The sequence below is a fragment of the Lepisosteus platostomus genome, chromosome 4 (assembly GCF_059453375.1).
Source record: "Lepisosteus platostomus isolate fLepPlt1 chromosome 4, fLepPlt1.hap1, whole genome shotgun sequence".
Lineage (NCBI taxonomy): Eukaryota > Metazoa > Chordata > Actinopteri > Semionotiformes > Lepisosteidae > Lepisosteus > Lepisosteus platostomus.
This window is the reverse complement of record NC_142614.1, coordinates 65,447,295-65,466,871: the sequence shown is the minus strand read 5'-3', so window position 1 is coordinate 65,466,871 and position 19,577 is coordinate 65,447,295. Positions and strand designations below refer to the sequence as shown.

Here is a 19,577-nt window from a genome sequence, read left to right as displayed (position 1 = left end):
TGTGTTCAGTACAGGCTGGGCAATCCGCAAGTCCCCGAGGCACAGTCAAAAGGCGGGGCCTACAGATGGCTTTTTTGCCAATTACTGTATGTCTTGAGTTCATACCCTGGCACTGCTACACTTTAATGAAACCGTCAAAAGAAAGCAAGGTATGGCCTAGCAGATTCACAGATCTTAACACCTGGAGGTTTCTGAAGGATCTTGTTTGTTTTCAGAATTTTTCCCTTTTCATTTTTCCCAGCAGCGTGTTACATATTAACTGTTATCCCTGCTTAATTGACTTCAGTCACTTTTGTAAAGTATACGTGACCTCCGTACTGCTATTGGGTTACTGCAGCAGAAGCACATTGTGCATTGCAGTATGGAGCTTTAAATAGGAGTTTACATACCGTACCTATTGGCCTTAATAACGGAATTACACCCTTTTAGAGCAGCCTGATTTTTGAGAGCAAAAAAGTGCAAAGTCGTTGCATTTGACACTCGGTGCCACGTCGGTGCTCATGTGAAAGGATTAAGTAAAGAACACGAGCTCTAAAGTGCAGGTGTGTTATATGATGTGACAGTCATCCTTTATTGAAAGATTCCTGCTGATGAGTGAGACAATTGATTTTGGTAAACTGAAACACATATTACAGAAAAGGGCTGTTCCTTTAATTCATCTTGTGTGAGTCTCAGACTTACAAAACAAAACGTTATTTTATTGAAGAAATCCTGGATTTCTGTTCAGTTTTACAGGTTTAGACGTTTTTCAAACTTCATTGAAATGCTTAAATACCGGAATGATAAAGCTCTGTCAGTGTCGCATATTAATCATTAAGTTCGTAAAGGGTCCATTATGTAAAATGCTTCATAAACTTGAAGAACTCTGAGGTTTGTCATAGTAATCCCTGCTGGTTTGTGATTCCGAGGATCTGCAGTTACCAGCAAGGAAACGCTGTAAAACAAGCTGCATTGCTGGCAGAAAAGAGCTCCTTGTGGGGATGCTCTTCTTATACTTGTCAGTGCCAGTGATGAAAAGCAGATCTCTTACAGGACAGTATTTTTAGCCTTCCTTCGTTCAGTTAGTGTTCGTCTTCAGAATGGTTACAGTACTTCATCTGCGTGTGTTTTTCAATTGTTCTTCCTTTAAAGCCAGTTCACTGTGATGTGATAAGTAGACTTTCCAGATGGTATGCAGGAAAGTACTGTACTAACACAAAGGTGTCCATTGTATTTACATGAGATTTTGCATGGACTCCACTGACCTGCAGGCCCAAGGACATTGACAGAACCTTGACAATGAAAATAAAGGATAGGTACATCAGCAGTTAGTCAGGGTAGAGTATTATGTCGCAAAGTAATTTCTGAGTTTTAAAAAACGTGATAACCAACTTTGCATGTAATAAATTTCACTGGTTATGAACAGGTGGCCCATGGGTCAGTGTGCAGTTTTTACATTTTTAAAAGATCCACTCAGCTTTCTCTCTGATAAAGGTAAGAGGCTGTGGGGATTAATGCTGCTGTGAATGTATACTGTATATAAAGTTTGTACTTTGTTTTTACAATTTTGTTTGAGAAATTTTAAACAAAAGCATTTCAGAATTGTTTTGGAAGGAGGCATTCTAAAAATGCCTGTTTACCTTTTTTTGCTTTTCTACTAATTGTGTTAATGTGCTGGAGAAAAAAAAAGTGTTCTATGCATTTATTGTATTAGGAGTTTGTTTTAGACAAAGTACAAAAGTGAGAACATCAGATTTCCACACATGACCCAAACTCCCTACAGAGCTCAGAACAAAGGGTGGCGTCTGTTTTATTTCTGTCATGCTGTTTTGTGAGTTCTGTAGCATATTTGTGATTTAAAATATAAATACGTAATGTACTGTTGCCTAAGCACTACAGGGGAAAGAGGGTATCCTTAGGGATGCTCCTAATTGTTGGTCTAGACAAGGAGCTGTGCTCCATATTCTGTGATGTCACTGCTTCACACTCAGAGCTGCTGCAGACTGGTGGATGTCATGACTGAGCACATCTCTAGGCCTAGGCCAGCCTCTAAAAAGAGCTCCAGAGAAGGCACTGCATGTACACTGTAGGCCCTGAAAACAGAAAACATGAATATATTGCTGCATAAAAATAGCCATGGTGGACAAAAAGCTCAGTTTTCACCCACGAAGACTGAATTAGATTTTCTAATAAGCCATAGGACACAGTTTACATTATGTTGGCAGAACTGGATGTCATTGAAAATCTACTGGATATCAAATAATCCAGTTGGTCTTTATTACCTCTTTATTATCTCCTGTATTATTCTCTTACTTGGGGAGCGCTCTTCTAAGAAACCTTTTTTTCTAACGTTTCTTCCTGACAAATTCTTAAATGGTAAATGTGAACAGACACTTCATCTCAAATTTTTGTAAGGTTTATTACCAAGAATAAGGTAAAGGAAGAAATTAGTTGACATCTTTTTTTATTGTTCTTGAGGCCACTTTTCCATCGACCTTGCTGTCATTGTGATACTGCAGTTTTAGAAAAGGGCTTCGTTCCTCATGCTCATTATTCCCAACAGCATCTCACATAAACAAAACACATCATCACTGGGTGGCTTGTGAGCCCTAACAAACCTCAGAAAGATCCTGTACAAAAAACTCCCTATACAGAATGCACAGGCCACAATGACAAGCCACACAGCAGCCTATATGAAATCTGTGAGTGCTATATATAAGTGTAAATGGAAAATAAAAAAATATTCAACTCTTTGGACCTTTCCACAATTAATTGTGTTACTATATGGAATCCTAATGTATTATGAGGATGTACAGGGAAGTAATTGTGAAATGTACATGTTTGTGTGCCCCACAAGGGGAGGGTTTAGAATGACAATCACGGAGGAGACTGGAATTGAAGAAATGTATGAATGTACAGTATGTGTACCCCGGAAGGACACAGTTAAGTTAGAAAACCATTGTATTTTAAGAGACCGTCTGTTCTGGAGTGAAAGAACAGGGTCGTCTGTGAAATCTGCTGTGTGAGAGTTCAAATTGAGATTTTATGAATTTGTTAGTGGGTCAGCGTGAGAAATTAATAAAGCGCACCTCCTGTCTTACTGACCCTGACGAGATGGTGTCTGTGAGCATGTGACAGGCGTGTCGGTCACTGTGCACCCACCTGGGTGACTCTCTGAAAGTGACGACCGGCCCTGTTGCTGCACAGTAGAGAGTATTATGTTTCCCTCAACAATACATTGACCTCCCAGTGCCCTTCAGCTTTAGTTGTGTGCCCCAAACCTTAGAAATGTTTATTTGAAACGTAGTGAAAATAAGAAGCCTAGAATTGTCCTTGTCATACTGTGTGCTGTCATGATGACCTGCAGTAGGCAAATGTTTGATAGGCGCACACAGTAACCTCCAGTTATCCTCTGACATCAGATTGTGAGTCAAACAAGACAACAGAGATGGAAGGTTTCTACTGTACTGGTGAGGCACTGTATATACTGTACATTTGAGTGCAATGCTTTTGGCTTTTGGAGCACATGACTAATAAGATGCAATATTGTAATTTAAATGAGAAAGGACAGCTGTCAGTTCCCAAGGCTTTAGAATGATGTTTCTAAAGATTTGTTCTTTTTTTTTCTAAAGATTTGTTTTCAGCCTTTTTTTAATGCAACTTTAATAAAAGTTGCAGATTTAAATTATAACACCTAATTCTGGTAGGCCAAAATAGTTTTATGTCATAGGGATTCTTTTCACAGTGAAAGGGTGAGGGACTGAATTTGAGTCTCCAGGCTGTGTGAATCACATACATTCTTAGTTACTTAGCACACAACTGCCAAGCATTTTCATGTGTGATATTCATTGTATCAAAATATCAAACAATCCAATTTTCAGGATAATATTGAGTGCAAAGTAGTGGAAAGATTTTCCAAAATATATTTCAAAATGTTTGTGTACCTTTAATTGAAAATGAAGCAGTGGAAATTTGAAAAAACACATTTGGGTAAAAAGGCACAGATATCAAAACTTTGACTACCACAGATCGTCAATTTAAAGCCTGTTGCATGCTGGTAACTTGTTTTTGCTGAAGTACTGCAGTAATTTGGTTGGACTCCATAATTGGCATATTTATACATTAGGAACAAGTAATAGGTTTATTTCATAATGAAAAGAGAATAAAGAAAACACAACGTTTCTTCCGTGGAGCCTTCTTCAGGTATATTTACACAGTGGTTTTCATGTCACAGATGTCAGTCTCTCCAGCTACCAGTTTAGGTTATTTATAAGACTCAACACAGGTCAATCAAGGCTAAAAATAAATTTTGTCTTACAATGATAATTTATTGCATAATTTTATTTCTACATGTTTCACTGTACATTTCTTGGGTTTGGTTTGGCACTTGTGAGATGTCCAGTTATGTTGTCTGTATTGTTGTTTGTGATGCACTTACTAAATGTCCAGCAAAAATAACTTTGCACAAGTGAGACTACATGTGAAAGACATTAATAGACCAAATATTAATATAAGCAGCAAACAAAAATAGTTTTTAGCAAGAGCAAAATGTAAGACAGGAAAGTCTATAAATATAAATAACAAGGAAATTCATTTTTAAAATTCAGATTGTCCATACTGACAAATTCCACTTTTATATCAGTTGTATTAGGTCTAAGTTGATCTTAGACCTTAGATATCTTTTTTTTTTTTTAAGTCTAGAATTGTGAATAAATGCCTTCAGGGCTGCTTACCAGGTTGCAGTTAGATATATTTTAAATATGGATTCGTTTGTTGGTGGGTATCTTCCAAAAGTAAAAGGAGTGCACTCCCACATTTGCGAGCTATATGTTTAAGTAAGACCCAAGCAATTTCTTCCTTTCCCTTGCAGTGGTATAGTTTACAGTCTGTCTTCAGTGGTCATCATCAGCTACTGGGATGTGAGACTGAGCTTTTGACTTCCTGCTGACTTACTTCCTGCCTGAACATGGCTCTTCCAGCCAACTGCTTTGTAATGTAATTGAATGTTTCTTCGATTTCAACTTGGTAACTGTTGGAATAATTGTAACAGACTCCTGAAACACGCAGGAATGGAAGTAGTAAAGAAAGTTAAAAGCTTCAAGCATAGTGTTACATAGTGTTACATTAAATGTCTGTTTATGTGTAGTACAGGCCTTACATACAGTATCTCTTTCTCATATACTGTACATGTAATTTCTGTAAACTGCAATACTGCGAAAACTATTTAGAAAGCCTTTATCCCTTGAGAGCCATATGTATTTATAACTACTTTTAATTACTGAAATATCAATATGTATGATAAAAATGTGTTCTACATCTCAAAATCATTGTCTAGTAATGTTTTACAGTGCATTGAACTAATAGCTCAGAACATGGCTTTTTAGGTGAAATTAGTTTTTGGAATTAGAATCTCAGTATTACTTTTGTGCTTTTTGCGGCTTGATGTCTTGGATGCTTAAAAAGCCTGACACCAAAAGATTCTTTATTTTTAGTCTCACTCTTGCTCTTCGTGGAATTAAAAATCTCCCAGAGCCAGTCAGCACACAGTCTTGTCTTTGAGAGAACACCCGCAAAAACATTGGGCAAACATTCTGACTCTATGCAACTCACAGCTCAACCCAAGACCATAGAGCTGTTAGGCAACAGTGCTAACAGGCAGCATGTTGCCCTAACTATTCAAATACTGTTACTATTATTTGATTTCTTACAATATATGTGGAGTGGGAAGATAAAACTTTAAAAAACCCTCACCTTAGTAAGCCAGTCTGTTTCCTTTTCACCTTAACAGTGCCCTCTTTTTAATTTGAACTAACACCATTGATGTTTGTTAAGTGTTGGTTAGGGAGGAGTTCATTATGGTGATACTGCATGTGTTTACTGTAATATCCAACAGCTAGTAAAAGTCACACTGTAGTTTCTAAGTTTTGGATGATATACAGTGTGTAATGGAACAAGTAATAGGTTTATACCATGCTGAAAAGAGATAAGAGAGAAAACACAGCGTTTCGGCTGTGAAGCCCTCTTCAGGTGTGGGCATTCTACAGTGTGTAATGTTCATGCTAAAGGCTAAAGTCTGTCAAGGAGATGTTTGTAGTAGATTGTAACTGTAAACTTTAAATCATTAAAGTTCCTTACCATTCACTTCTGCACTAGTTATCAAACTCTCAGCATTCCGTCAATTCAGAAAACTGTTGTATTTAAAATATAAAGTTAGAGAGAGGGTGTCTTTATCCCCGGGGGGAGCACGTTGTTTTACAGCAGCAGTGTTGGTGTACAGACGGACAGAAAAAAAAATCCCACGGGAACAACAATATACAGTACATACTTACATGGAACTATGTACTGTATACTGTTGAGTAACGATATGGCTACAGGTATGAATGAGAACTTGAATCTGTTAGTTTCTGAGTTATCTGCATTCTGATGGCAGTAACTGGATTTTGTTAAACAAGGGGTGTGAAGGATCATCACAGATGGATTTTGCTTTATGCAAAACACGTGAATGATGAATGGAGGAGAGGGCTGGGCTGGAAGAACAGCGCCAATGACCTTCTGACATATCTTTACGAGGCTGCCCAGTTTGTTCTTGCCTCTCAGATTCAGGTTGCCAAACCAGCAGGTCAGTGTAAAACTTAGAACAGCTCCAAGGAAGGACCGGATTGAACAAACAAAATCAATAATGAATCATCAACATTAAATACTTCCGCTTCCTTAAGAAAAAAAAAAGTGGTCTGTTAACAGAAGAGGGTCTCATTGCATTGGGTTAATTTAGATTTAGACTTTTTGGGATATTGAAAGACATTTGGAGTGACCTTAAATCAACACCGAAATGTATTTTTGTTTTTGCTGATTAATTGGTAGTTGAGAGGTTCAGCAAAACTAAAAATGCAGCATCATTCTTTTCTCAGTTTATGACCTAGGAGCATTCTACAACTTTAGCATGCTAGAAGGTCCATATACATAATGTGTGGAGATCTGTTTTCCCATTGAATTTTATCAGTGTCTTTTACCTGACCTTAGTTGACAAAGTTGTTGAGGGTTAAGGTTTCTTTTCAAAAATATTTCAAACCATCTGGTCGATCATTGAACAACTTCCTGTGCATTGGCAATGGGATATTCAGGCAGTTTCCCTTATGGCCTTGTGATTTTGCATATGTAACCCACCAGGAGAAAACATTTAAAGCTCATAAGGAAGAGAAAATGTTGATAACTTTGTGACCGGGGTTGCCTGTTTTAGGTTAACTCCCCTAACCAGACTTATTTATTGTTGTTGTTTTACAGGAGGCCCTACAAAGGATAATCACCACACTGGCCAACAAAAATGAAGAGCTCCATAATTTCATTGACACCGTGAGCCACACACTCAAAGGCGTGCAGGTAGGAAGTTTCTTTCTGCCTGCTTTGAGTATACAGTACATTTATTGTCACAACAGGACAACTTTTAAACCCATTTTAGATGGAGCCAATACCCGCTGGAAAGCCTTCAAGATCAAAATACAAAGTAGCTATGACTTCAGGAAAGATTTAACTCTGAAAATAAAAAATGTCAGATCTTATTGTTGTACGACATATGTTGTACACAGCAAAATAAAAACAACATTTACCACATATTACAAATATTTGGTCTGTTATGGAACTACAACAAAACTGTAAAATCATTATTTTTTATACTTAACTGGCTTTGTCAAAACCGAGGAATTCTGAAATGGCAGAAGTTTGTGAAGTCATCTAAAAGTTGATAAAAGGGAAAGAAAACACTTTTCTTTCAGTTAGACATCTTTGTAAGTGAAGAAATTACCTTTTACATGCACTGTCATGTGCCGTTACTTTTACAGTATCCGTGTACTGTTTATTTGCTGAGTTATAATGATGTCAGTGTTAATACTTAGACACAAATCCTCTTAAAGGTATTATATAATTGACTTTCTTCCCAGACATTACTACACTGCCAAGAAAGAACTATGTAGACAGGAATCCTGTTTTGAAACAGTACATAGTGTTAGTAAAAGATATTTGAAAATAAGCAAGCTTGAGTTCAGAAATCTCTAGTTGAATGTTGCTCTTTCTGAATCGGGGTTAAAAATCAAGATTTTTTTCACATACAGTTTGGGAGTTCTAACAACCTCTTTCTTTCCACTCAATATTTTCAGTTTTTAAATTGTTTTTGTGCTTTTCTTCTTACTTAAATAGTGTGACTATAATAGTATCTGAACATTTTTTAGATTTAACAGTTTCAAAAGAAAATTAGCTCATAAATGATCATTTTAAATGTTTTCAAATATGCAATTGAATACATATTCTTCCAATGAAGCACTAGCAATGTGGCAAGTTCAGTTTTAGAAGGTTAAACTGATCTAAATATCTACTACCTACAGAATAACTCTTCAAAAGTGATTTCAGACCTCGAAGAAGAGTTTGATAGTCTGTATTCTGTATTGGATGAGATGAAGGAGAGTATGACCAACACAATCAAACAGGAACAGGCAAGGAAAACACAAGAACTTCAGGTATGGTTTTCTGTTGCTGTTGGCGCTTTTCCAGAAAAACCTGTGAAAAACCTGGGAGACTCCTGCAGCAAGCAGAGTTGGAAAGACAGGTATTTGAGTAAACAAGCTCTAATGTGCTTACAAATGTATCTGCTAGATGTAACCTTTGATGCCTTAATCTTTTTAAACAAATGGTTTAAAAATTTAAAAGATGAAGCACTGAAGGGGGTTAAATCACATAACTATACTTGGAAGAAAAAATGGTAGAAGAGACACTAACATGGCATTTAGGAAAAACTTTACTTGCTCCATTAAACAACACAACTGGGTTGGCTAAATTGACTTTATTTGCTTTCATTTTGAGTAATATTTGTGGAATTTCTAAAGAGCCCTGAAAAGCATGCTTACAACCATGTTTTGTTAAGATTTTACTAAAATAGAGATAAAAGAACCAAAGAAGGATAAGTACATATTTTTGGTAAGATGTCTTCATGTGCATATACATTAGTTTGCAATTGAAAAGTAAACTAAAAGGTGTTCCATAGATCTGAACCCCAGAACAAAACAGATTTCTCAATTTTCATGTTAAATTTAAATGCTAGTTATGCTTTAATTGCTTTCTTATGGCAGCTGACAGCCCTGCCCTGTGTACAAAGTCCAGTGAACAGGAGCAGTAAAATTAGAATTTCAGGCAGATAAGAGATATTCATGTTTTTTTCAGTGGATGATTGGCATTATGTTGCATTTCAAACACACACAATGTGGGTCCTGGTTTTGTACCCCTTTGCCCAAAAAGGTCACGTTTCTCCTGGAACAGGAGGCCAGTGCTGATGGTTCCACTGTTACAGAAACGTTGGCATTCAGGAACTGTCCCCTTAGCTAACAGTAAGCCAGCTGGAATCACCAGACTAGCAAGTTAGCAGCCAAAGTTATCCATTAAATAGCTACAGTACACCGAGACCATGAAATTTACTTAATCCCTTTTCTGAGCTGAAAGGGAAACATCTCTTTCAGGAGATACACATTTGTCTTAGCTTCCTAATTGCAACATGCTCAGCCGCTAAAATTAAAAGGATGTTACATGCATCAAAGTGTAGTCTTTGCCGTTCTCTTACCTGAACTGTATGTGCAGTACTTTCCAACTCTCAGTACACTGTTAGCCATTTCATATCTAGTATGTTATCCCCAGTCAAAAGATGAATATGTATCAAGATAGTTTTAAATATGCTGTACTGTATATACAGTATATCTTGTCTGACATATTGTAGATTTCTCCATTACTCAATTGTCAAAGTTTAAAAGCCACCTAACAGAAATGCTCAGTCTATGACCCTGATGCCTGCTTTTTGTCAAATTCCCCTTACAGAATCAGGCTTTTTACCTAAAGTGCATGACACAGACCCAGTGATTCAAAGAGTCTTTGCTACCTGACACATTGTCCCAGTCTGTTTATATAGAAGAATTGAACTTCCAGCCCTTTAGGAAGGACAATGAAAATAACAAAAACTGTGGATCTCAAGCCAGACCACTGTGACTCAGCATAGATGCCTGGCAAGTATCCAGATCTGCAACTAAGAGAGAGGTTCAGCTTTGTCACACAGTAGGTCTTGCCTACATGGTGACTGGCTGACTAAAAGCTGTGAAGTGCAGGTTAGTTCAGTGTAACAGAACTGACCCAGTGGGAGAGTTTTAACAAAGCCACATCATTTGTTTAATGTCAAAGGAAGGTCTGGCAATATCCAGTTCACTTTTGCTAGAGCAACAGTATTTGCTGTAATCGAGCGTCTTAAATTGAAAAAGAAAAGCATTGATGTTCCTTCTAATCGCAGAACATAACTTTTACCTTCAGTAATAAAAATGTTATTTTTTGTCCTTTCCCTAATGATGTGTGTCTTTACTGCATTTTGTTATTTTGCTTCTTCTTTTCTTCTCCTCAAGTTTACTTTTGATAGTTTTAAACAAGGAGTTTGGATTAAAATCTGTTGGTACTTTTTATTGTCTAGTATTGTTTGTAATCGTAGAATTGGATTTCTAAGTGTTTTCTACATTAGTGTTCTGTTCTGGAGAGACCACTGTCATGTTGATATAATGTTCAACATTGCTGTTTTGGGTATATTCTTTTTAATAATAAAATATTAGGCTGTACCTTTGCTCATTGCTCCAAGTTACAAAAAAGTCAACAAACCTTTAAAAGGTTATGTCACCATTTGAATTGTAGTTCCGTTTTTGAGTATGGTTCACGTGGTCTTTGCACTCTTAAAAGTGAAGTTATATTGGTCTTTTAAAAAAAGTGGTTCTTGGTTAATAGAGATCATTTGTCATGTGTCACTTCTGTGAAATGACCTGTGTGTGATTTGTCTTTTTGCTAGAATCAGCTCACCCAAAGTACCAGTGCTTTGGAAAGCTCAGAAGAGCTGCTGGAGTTCGCCAACACAGCTCTGGACATCAAAGATTCTGAGGAGTTTGCAAAGGTAGACGCTCAACGTTCTGCAGAGCTTGAGTAAAACCACCAGATTGGAAAGAAGAAAGTTGTGATTTATGGTTGCGATGTGATGTGGTACACTTAGATCAGAGATTGCTTGCATCAGATAATGTTCAAATTTTATATCAAATCACCTATTCTATGTAATAATATTGGAAAGTAAGCTGGCACACCATGAGTGAGTAAGAAATTATAGAAGCCCTTGGTTTTGAGGAAATCCACAAGCCGCATTATGTTGTACACTAGATTTTGATTGGAGGTCAGATTAGTCCACAACACTTCTAGAAACATGACCATATAGCTGACTGATTGACCTGTGAGCGGCATGTACTGAGCTATCGTAAGACGTTTTGATGAGTAGTGTTAAGCTTTAGACATTAGGAAGACTTTCCTTGAGCTTGTCATCAGTAAACTTCCCCAGAAATAATAAAGAGATTTCACTAATTAAAGGTCATTCTGTTTTATTCATGAGGGTACACGTGTTTTTGTGAATTTATACTGTGAACCAGTTGGCTTCAGAAAATTTGAATGCACTTTTTTATTCAAATTAACAACAAATCTCAGTGAACACACATACTGCTCTTCTTGTTATATGCAACATACAGTAAATGGAATGTGTTTGCTTTAGTGTTTGTTTTTCAACCATATGTCTTATATTGTCTCAAGCCTTGTCTATATATAAAGGCTTGTTTTATTACCATTATAGATGTTTACATATGGTATTACTATAGTCTGATGTAGTAAATCACAGATCAAGTATAGATTAGGATAGCTGGTGGCTGTTATTAAATCTGGAGTTTGAAATCTGGAACTATTTCACACAAAAATAGATCCTCCCAGACCTCTGTCTGATGTACAAATATCAAAACTCATCTTGGTTCAGATTATGTAAACAGGTTAGCTACGTGTTAGATGAGATTACAAATGAATCCCTAAATGTAGCCTATTCCAGGGCTTTTTTTCCATTTGTCAAGAATATACGTAGTGCAGACTTTTTGTATTGATTCACTTGGTTGTAACTATTAACACGTACTCAACTAATCTCTTCTTTTGTGCCCACTGTTCTCAGTAATATATCATAATAAAACCTTACAATATATTAACATTTTAATCAGCTAAATGAAGATTAATGTTTTTTCCATCCTTTTCTTTCAATGGCTTTCTTTCCAGAACCTGTAAATGTTTGAAGATCAGTTTCCCATAATCAGACTGCAAACCCAGAAAGGATAGAATCAATGCTATTGGAGGGCTACTGAATTCATTTAAGTTTCCAAAACTCATGTGTGGTTTCAAACTCAGTAATGACTGCATAAATTAGAATAATTAAATTGAAACAGCAAATATCTGTAGTGTGCTTGTCTACTTTGTATAGGGGCTAATTTGTCATTCAGAAATTCCCAGAAGGTTATTCATGTCATATTAATTGAGTAAAAGTACAGTACCCCAAGTAACCTCCTCAATGTCTGTTCTGGTTGCTTTGCACAGTAACGCATGATGCCCTCATTTGAATGTGCATGGCTCTACTAATGAACTTTCTCTTTTCTTCTCCTCCTGTTCTTCCACAAAGGCTGCCAAACAGATCAAGGATAGGTATGGTACACTTTTCACTTCTTCTGGACTGGGCTTGCTTGCTGTTCACTGTAGTAACACTGTGCAACTGCTCTCACACTAAATAGAGATAAATGTCCACAGGATAAAGTTGGACTTTTTCCAAAGAACAGGTAACTTTGAATGGCATAAGCTGTCTTATGTGCATTATGATATTTACTTTAATTATAAATAACATTAGCAATTGATATTTAAAGAATAAAAGTCTAACCTAACCAAATTCTGCGTGAAATATTAATGCTACACTGTGGTCCCAGAAGTACAAAGGATTCAGCAGCTTTAGGATATATTTTGCAGAAAGGCGGCACAGAGCCAAAATGATTAGCATTGTTGCCTTGCAGTCCTAGGGCCCTGGGTTCAGTTCCTGTGGTGCTGTGTGCATGGAGTTTGTATGTTCTCCCTGTGTTCAAGCATGTGTCCTCCAGGTGCTATGGTTCCATCCCACAGTTCAAAGTCATAGTGGTATGTTAATTGGCTTCTGGGAAAATCGACCCTGGTTTGAGTGTGTGAGCATGTTTGTCTGTGTGTGCCCGGCAGCGGACTGGCATCCTGTCCAGGGTGTACCGGAATAGGTTCTGGCTCCCCTGTGACCCTGTATTGGATAAAGCAGTTAGAAAATGGATGGATGGACACAACCTCTACCTCTTCGGAAGAATAAGGGCTCACATGTTTTAAGGAAATACAATTAGCCCTTTTGTTAACAGCACACAAAATGTCAGGCTATCAAGCATGTTGTCAGAAATACAGAGACAATTTCCTGCTTCCTCCCTCCTCAGGCTAATCAGCCTTGCAGGTCTGTCCTATCTACCAAGGGAGTAGCAGCCCAGCGTGGTAGAGGGAGAAAGAGTATTATTGTCTGCAAACCAAACAGAAAATGAGCTCCCACTGCTTCTGATTCTCAGTATTTTAAACATGAGTAAGGACATCCCTGTATGTTCATACAGTTATGCTTCTTCTTTTGCCCCCACCATTCACACAATCTCTTGTCTGTTCCTGGAAGTACTCCTAAAGACTCTGGAACACACTTTATCTTGATGTTTTGTTCACATGTCACATCTCACTGAGGAACCCCTGACAGTCAAAGCAACATCTGCGCAAACTGTAACACAAAGCACAATCTTTTGCAGTATTCTGAATCTGTGTATTAGGATTTCTGGACGTCATGTTAAATTTCTTGAAACGAGACCTTATTTCCTTAAAGTAGGACACTTACATGTGTCTTTGAGGTCTTAATAAGCAGCTCATGTTCAGTTTGGTCATAGAATTTACAGGGATTTTACTGCCTTTAGTGATCTTTTTTTTTCCTGCTGTTTGGATGCGATTATCTGCGCGACTAGATTACTGTCTGTGCTTATTGACTGTTCTCCTTACTTGTTAAAGGCGTATTGGAGCACATTGCCAGTATGTGCGCAAGCGTAGAGACGTTGAGCTGGGCTGTGCCTTTTTACCCAGTGATTATTCAATTATACTGATGTACTGTCCTGCAGAGTCCTTTCAACTGCTGTCTTTGTCATCTGGCTCAGTTTGCATGGCAAATACTACTCAAAATGGAAACAACAAAGAGTCACATAGAATAATGATTCCAATAATAGGATTGAGAACACGAAACCAACTGGGAAAAGGGAAAACAATGCAGTCTTCTAAAAGGATATCCACTTATTCAGTTGTGGGTGACTCCTGTTACCTAGGATTAATGCAGCGATGGCGCTGGAGGATTTCGTTAGTCCCTCCTGCTGCTCTCTAAACTCCATTTGCATTCACTCATGTTGAGGTTTTTTAAGGGAAAGAAGTTGTGAGCTGCTTCTTTTGCATTAGGTTTTTTCATTTGTGTTTATTAATGAGCTGTGGGTATTCAACAGCCAAAGGGGCAGAGAGAAAGAGAATGTTTTATCTTTTAAAATATCCTGTTTTCTATAAATGCTTTTAGCGTGTATCATGAGCAGCCTTGCTGTAACAAGTGACCTTTAACGAAGGATGCCTAGGAGCAGTGAGAATTAAAGGTCTGGTGTTGGTTGCAGAGTGACGATGGCTCCGGCTTTCCGTTTGACAATGAAGCCCAAAGCCACCGATAACATGACGCATCTAATGGCGGACTTCTCCCAGGAAAGACGGATCATCCAGGGCCTCAGGTTCCTGCCAGGTAAAACGCAGCCTCTCGTACCCAGGTGCTCCACATGCTGCTCAATAACAGACCTGGCAGAAAAACGCTCTGAATTCCGGCGAATTAAATGTTGTTGGAGATGTTTGTGCACGACAGGCCTCAAAAGAGGAGTATCGAACAAAATTCGTCCCATTCAACAGTATATTAAACAGAATAAATCGGACATCTCAGTGGCAAAGCTTGAAATCATTTTACATGAGTAGTGTTCTTGGAGTTGACCAGAACAGTGGCAAATATGTACCAGATTTACCTTGTGTACCATGTCCATTTATTGTAACATATAGAACAGTGGGTGTTGCAACCCACACAGTTTCCTTCATAGCTCTTCTGTACTCTCCAACAGCTCATGACATGTATTCTACAAGCTTTCAGACTATTTATCTCCCCTCTTTCTCAGAGATAACCCTCATTTTGAAGTTGTGGTGAAGGTAAAGATGTGTGAAAAGACCGCATGCCAATTATCGATAACGACCAATTATCTTACGATTAAGAATGAATTTTTTGAGGGGAAGACCAAGCAGCTTTACTAGAACAGCTACTACTACTGTCCGTTAACATGAGGATGGGGATGTTTTACAAAGGCTTGCTGTTTTTTTAACTTTTCTTTTGTGTTACTGTAAAAGCACAGAATATTTTTATTCTTTCTTTTTATAAAAAACAGGTGCTATTTGTATTTGCAGGATACTTGAATAATTGCAAATTTTGTGCTTTTATCGGGAACAAACAGTTGCTTTCTAATTCATTTAATCGCAGAGCTGTCTGTTTAAAGTCTTTTTTCCCCCTCTTATTTTGTACAGAATTCTCCCTGGAACAAATACATTTTTACGTAGTTTTGTAATTGGATTCAAAGTTCATTCATGTAGAAGAGATTTTACATTTGTTTATATTTAGTACAGTGAATGTCATAGCTTGTTACAGTCCAGTTGTAAAGTAGGTGCTTGTGAGCGAAGGCACTGAAGGCCCTGGGCTGACTCTGCTCAAGAGCTTTGCGGCAATCTGGAGAAACTGCGGCTGCCCTTCTAACATTACAGTTCTCAGCTGCAGCAAAACGTGACTCTTAATGCCAGCTAATACCTAAACAGATTTGGCATTTTTCTCTCGCTCGTATATGAAGCTTCTTTTAAACAACAATGGTAGGGGTATCGACCAGGACTCGTTATGGAAGCTCTTGATGAGAGAAGCACCATTTTTGTTGTTCACAAATTGTACAGGAGATTTATATTCTTAATAACCAATGAGAAGCTTTTATTCTCTCATTTGATAATAAAAAAAAGCTTTGTGTTTATTTGCCTCACAACGAAATGAGTAATTCCAGTTTTAGGAACACTGGCTTACCTGTGGAAGTGGTGGTTTTCTAATTTTGCCACAGTCATCTGCTCGTCATCTGCTCGTCCCACGTGGGACTATTTCTCCTCTGCCAGGGGCACACCATTTGCTTTTACAATGAGCACAGCAGATGCCTTAAAGGTTTTGGTTTAAAAATAAATTGTCTATATTGTATGCCACTGTGATAATGAAATGCGTGTTAGTTGCATGAAATGAGGCGTTGGTTGTTGATAGAGGACACTTATTTTGTTATGTTGGTAGATTCGGATCGTTCCATGTCATGTGTTTAAGGAACGGGTATAAAGGAGCAGTTACTTTCATGACTGTCGAGTTAATGCAGTTCAATCCTCCCTGCCTCTTTCCTCCCTATACTGTGCTTTCATACTGTTGGAAGCCTTCCAGTTCTTGCCATTCTGGATTGAGGTGAAGGGAGCCTGCCTTCTGTTTTAGACAGCTTTGACACACACTTGTGGATTCTCATTGTAGAGGCACATTGGCAACTGACAGTGCCCTAACACAGAAGAGAACAAAAATATGGCATAGAGCAATCTGCTCTTGACAGCTGATGTAAGCCACAAATCCTGCAGAGAACAGAGGCTCAGGACAGCATCACTCCCTTCTAACAGAAAAATAACGAGCTTTTACTTCATCCTTTGTTTCCTCTTTCTTCTGTAAAGCTACTTGTTTAATGGAGCATTATGGATTTGCAAATCGTACTGAATCATCATCTTTTATTTTGATGCGTGCAAACTTTTTCAGGCACTATAGATGAAGCTCTCCTTACTTTGCAGGATAAGAAGGCAGTTTGCTCAGCATTAGGAGTGTGGCTCTCCTAGATAGATACTTCCGTGAGGGAAATTTCAGTGCAACAGCAGGCAGGCACAGTCAACACAGTACAGTGTAAAATAATAATACAATAACACAACAATCCAATACAGTAAGCAGTCAATGAGAAGTGCAATAAAAATGGAGTATGGAGAATTGCACACAGTACAGAAGATACAAAACAAACCAGAATGTACAGTACACAAGAATATATATTGCATATATTGCACACCAGTTGTAAACAGAAAACCAGCTACAGTTCAGCTCTTAGGTTAGGAACTGCTACTTTAGACACAGGACATTGGAAATTTGGAATGAGAGGTTGGAATGAAATAAAGTTCATTCTGAGATATTATCGTTTGCCAATTACAATTTGTATCATTTGCCAAAGGTTTTTCAGATGTATTTCGCAAGCCTAGATAGTTGTTAGGGAAGGAATTCTTGAAGAAAACTGCTTTGTTTTTCCTGCTAAACCTGTGTTCATTACTCACAGAAGTAAGGTTTCAAAATCAAACTGAGCAAGATGAGCCCAATGGCACCTCTTGGCTTGTACAGTTTTATTGTAGATCTTCTCAGGGTGAGTCAGGCAGTTCTTTTGTCTAGTATCTGTTCTCTGGAAGCATTGGTCTTTGTCAGCTTACACCCAACTGTCAGCAAAGCTACAAACCTTTGGATGTTGCCTCAGTTTGAATGCTTTGGAGATTGAAATGTGATCTTGTTATTTTCTGTGGGTTATTTGTCTGGCATTATCATAGTGCAGCTAAGTTGCAGAACAATATAAAACAAACTTGTTAGATTGTATTTTTGTTTATTGTACAGGTAACAGCATTCTTTTGATATTCCCTTTTGATATTTATTTAGGCCAATCGCGGGGGCATTTATTTCTTAAGGAAGAAGTGGAAAATAAGGGAAAGTTCCTGAAGATCGAGAACATAAATTAAAATGTGAACTTGGGATTTCAATATAAAATACCTGCCGCTATTTAAATTAAGAAAAGTGAGTCAGTCCATGTTGATAAGTTTTGCATCGAATCAACTGGCCATGATCCACTTTTGATGTAGAGTTTATTCCTCTACCATTCATTTCTTTCTCTCACCATGTATCTGATTGGGCTGTGCTTTCTCTTGTAGCATACGCCTCTACCAGTAATTCCCTCTGGTCCCCCAATGTCTTTGTGATGTATTCAGGGGGCCTCCTGTTCTATAAATCTGTCTGAAAAGAGCGCCTATTCAGGCTTCTTCCAGGCATTAAACAAAACTTCTTTTTTGTGTGCTTGCTGAGGGTGAATGAAACTAGCTGACTCTCTCCCTGTTTAACACTGCACATTGCAGAGGTTTCATCTCCATGGAAATAACACAGGCTCTCCCTGGGCCCAGAACTACCATTTTCAGCTGCCTACAGTATACGATGATCGACTCATTTTTCAGAAAACGGTGAAAAATGAAATTTCCCTAGATTCTAAATTTAAGGATACAATTCCTTATCGTTTAATTCATATAAGGTTTAAAAAAATATGTATACTGTTGAACTGACAATGATAGTCTTACATAAAATAACTACTTAATTCTGGTAGTAACCAGATCACTGGGACTAAAATGATCACTCCTGTGCCTTTGATAATTTTACATTTATATCAATGGCCTTTTGGTAGAAATCTGAATTCACGTGACAGATTTCAGTAGGTGAAGAACTTTTGAATTTTTCGGGCCTGAATTTAGTCAGGATTCTACTCCAGCATGTGGAAGTCAACAGAAAATTATTTTTAACAAAGGAAACTATTCCTTATGAAAGTGTCACATTGTATACCAAAACTGAAAAGCTTTCATGAATCTCATCTGCATACAGATGGATATGACCTTATTTAATCAGGAATATGTTTGCATATTGACTTGTATTTTGTGGAAACCCTTTGGTTACCATGTCTCCTTAGTTTGCCTAGTACTGATAAAACAGATTGTATTCAGCAATGTCGAAGCATAGTAATTAAAGCATTCTCACTTCACAGTTCATCACCAATATTCATGAGAACACAGACGTTAATATTACGAGAAGCAAGAATAACATTGACTAGATGGATTCTATGTACTTAAAATTAGACTTTTTTCTGTGATCTGGCTTTACAGTCCTCAGGCAGCTCCTAAAAGTTGCCTGAGTAGAAAACCTGAGTTGTAGAATACCCATCTGGACTCTCGGGAGGTTTGTGTTTTGCTCCAGCTGCATGGCTGTCGATCTCATCAATGGCTGCCCCTGATGGCCTTTACTGTTCACCTGTCTGATAGAATGATGTCACACTCCCAAGGCAGTAATGCAGCTTGTCAGAAAAATCTCTTTCTGGAGGGATTCACAACTATTGGCAAGCCTGCTATCTTAAAATAAAATGGGTAGTAGGAAAAATGCCACATACACGTCTAAACCTTTCTTTGTGTTGAATCAAACTGGCAGTAACTTTCCGAAGGCACATGTCCATACACATTCAGCTAAACGCGATGGATTTTGAAAGGGCATGGTTAATTAAATGAAAGGGAATCTTTTCAGTTTTGTATTAAACACTTGATCTTTGTTGCTTTGCAATGATCTGAAAAGCTGCAATCAGTACGCAATTTTAGTTCCCTATTCCCAGTTCTTTACATTCAAGAGCATTTTCAGGGTTAGAGGAGTGGAGAAACGCTCGTCACAAATTCATATCTATTAGCCTCTCCAGTGATGAAGT

General features: G+C 37.8%; 1 protein-coding gene across 5 annotated transcripts in view; it reads left to right on the top strand.

Annotated features, from left to right (window-relative positions):
• The window catches only part of fsd1l (fibronectin type III and SPRY domain containing 1-like), a 42,916-nt gene that overhangs the window by 8,586 nt on the left and 14,753 nt on the right, over window positions 1-19,577 (top strand). For all 5 annotated transcript variants that reach the window (XM_088630303.1, XM_088630302.1, XM_088630301.1 and 2 more), the window contains exons 2-6: window positions 7,261-7,356; window positions 8,355-8,486; window positions 10,835-10,936; window positions 12,515-12,537; window positions 14,574-14,695. In XM_088630303.1, coding sequence (XP_088486429.1) covers window positions 8,424-8,486; window positions 10,835-10,936; window positions 12,515-12,537; window positions 14,574-14,695 — 310 coding nt within the window. In that variant the 5' untranslated portion in view covers window positions 7,261-7,356; window positions 8,355-8,423. The remainder of the gene's footprint in view (window positions 1-7,260; window positions 7,357-8,354; window positions 8,487-10,834; window positions 10,937-12,514; window positions 12,538-14,573; window positions 14,696-19,577) is intronic.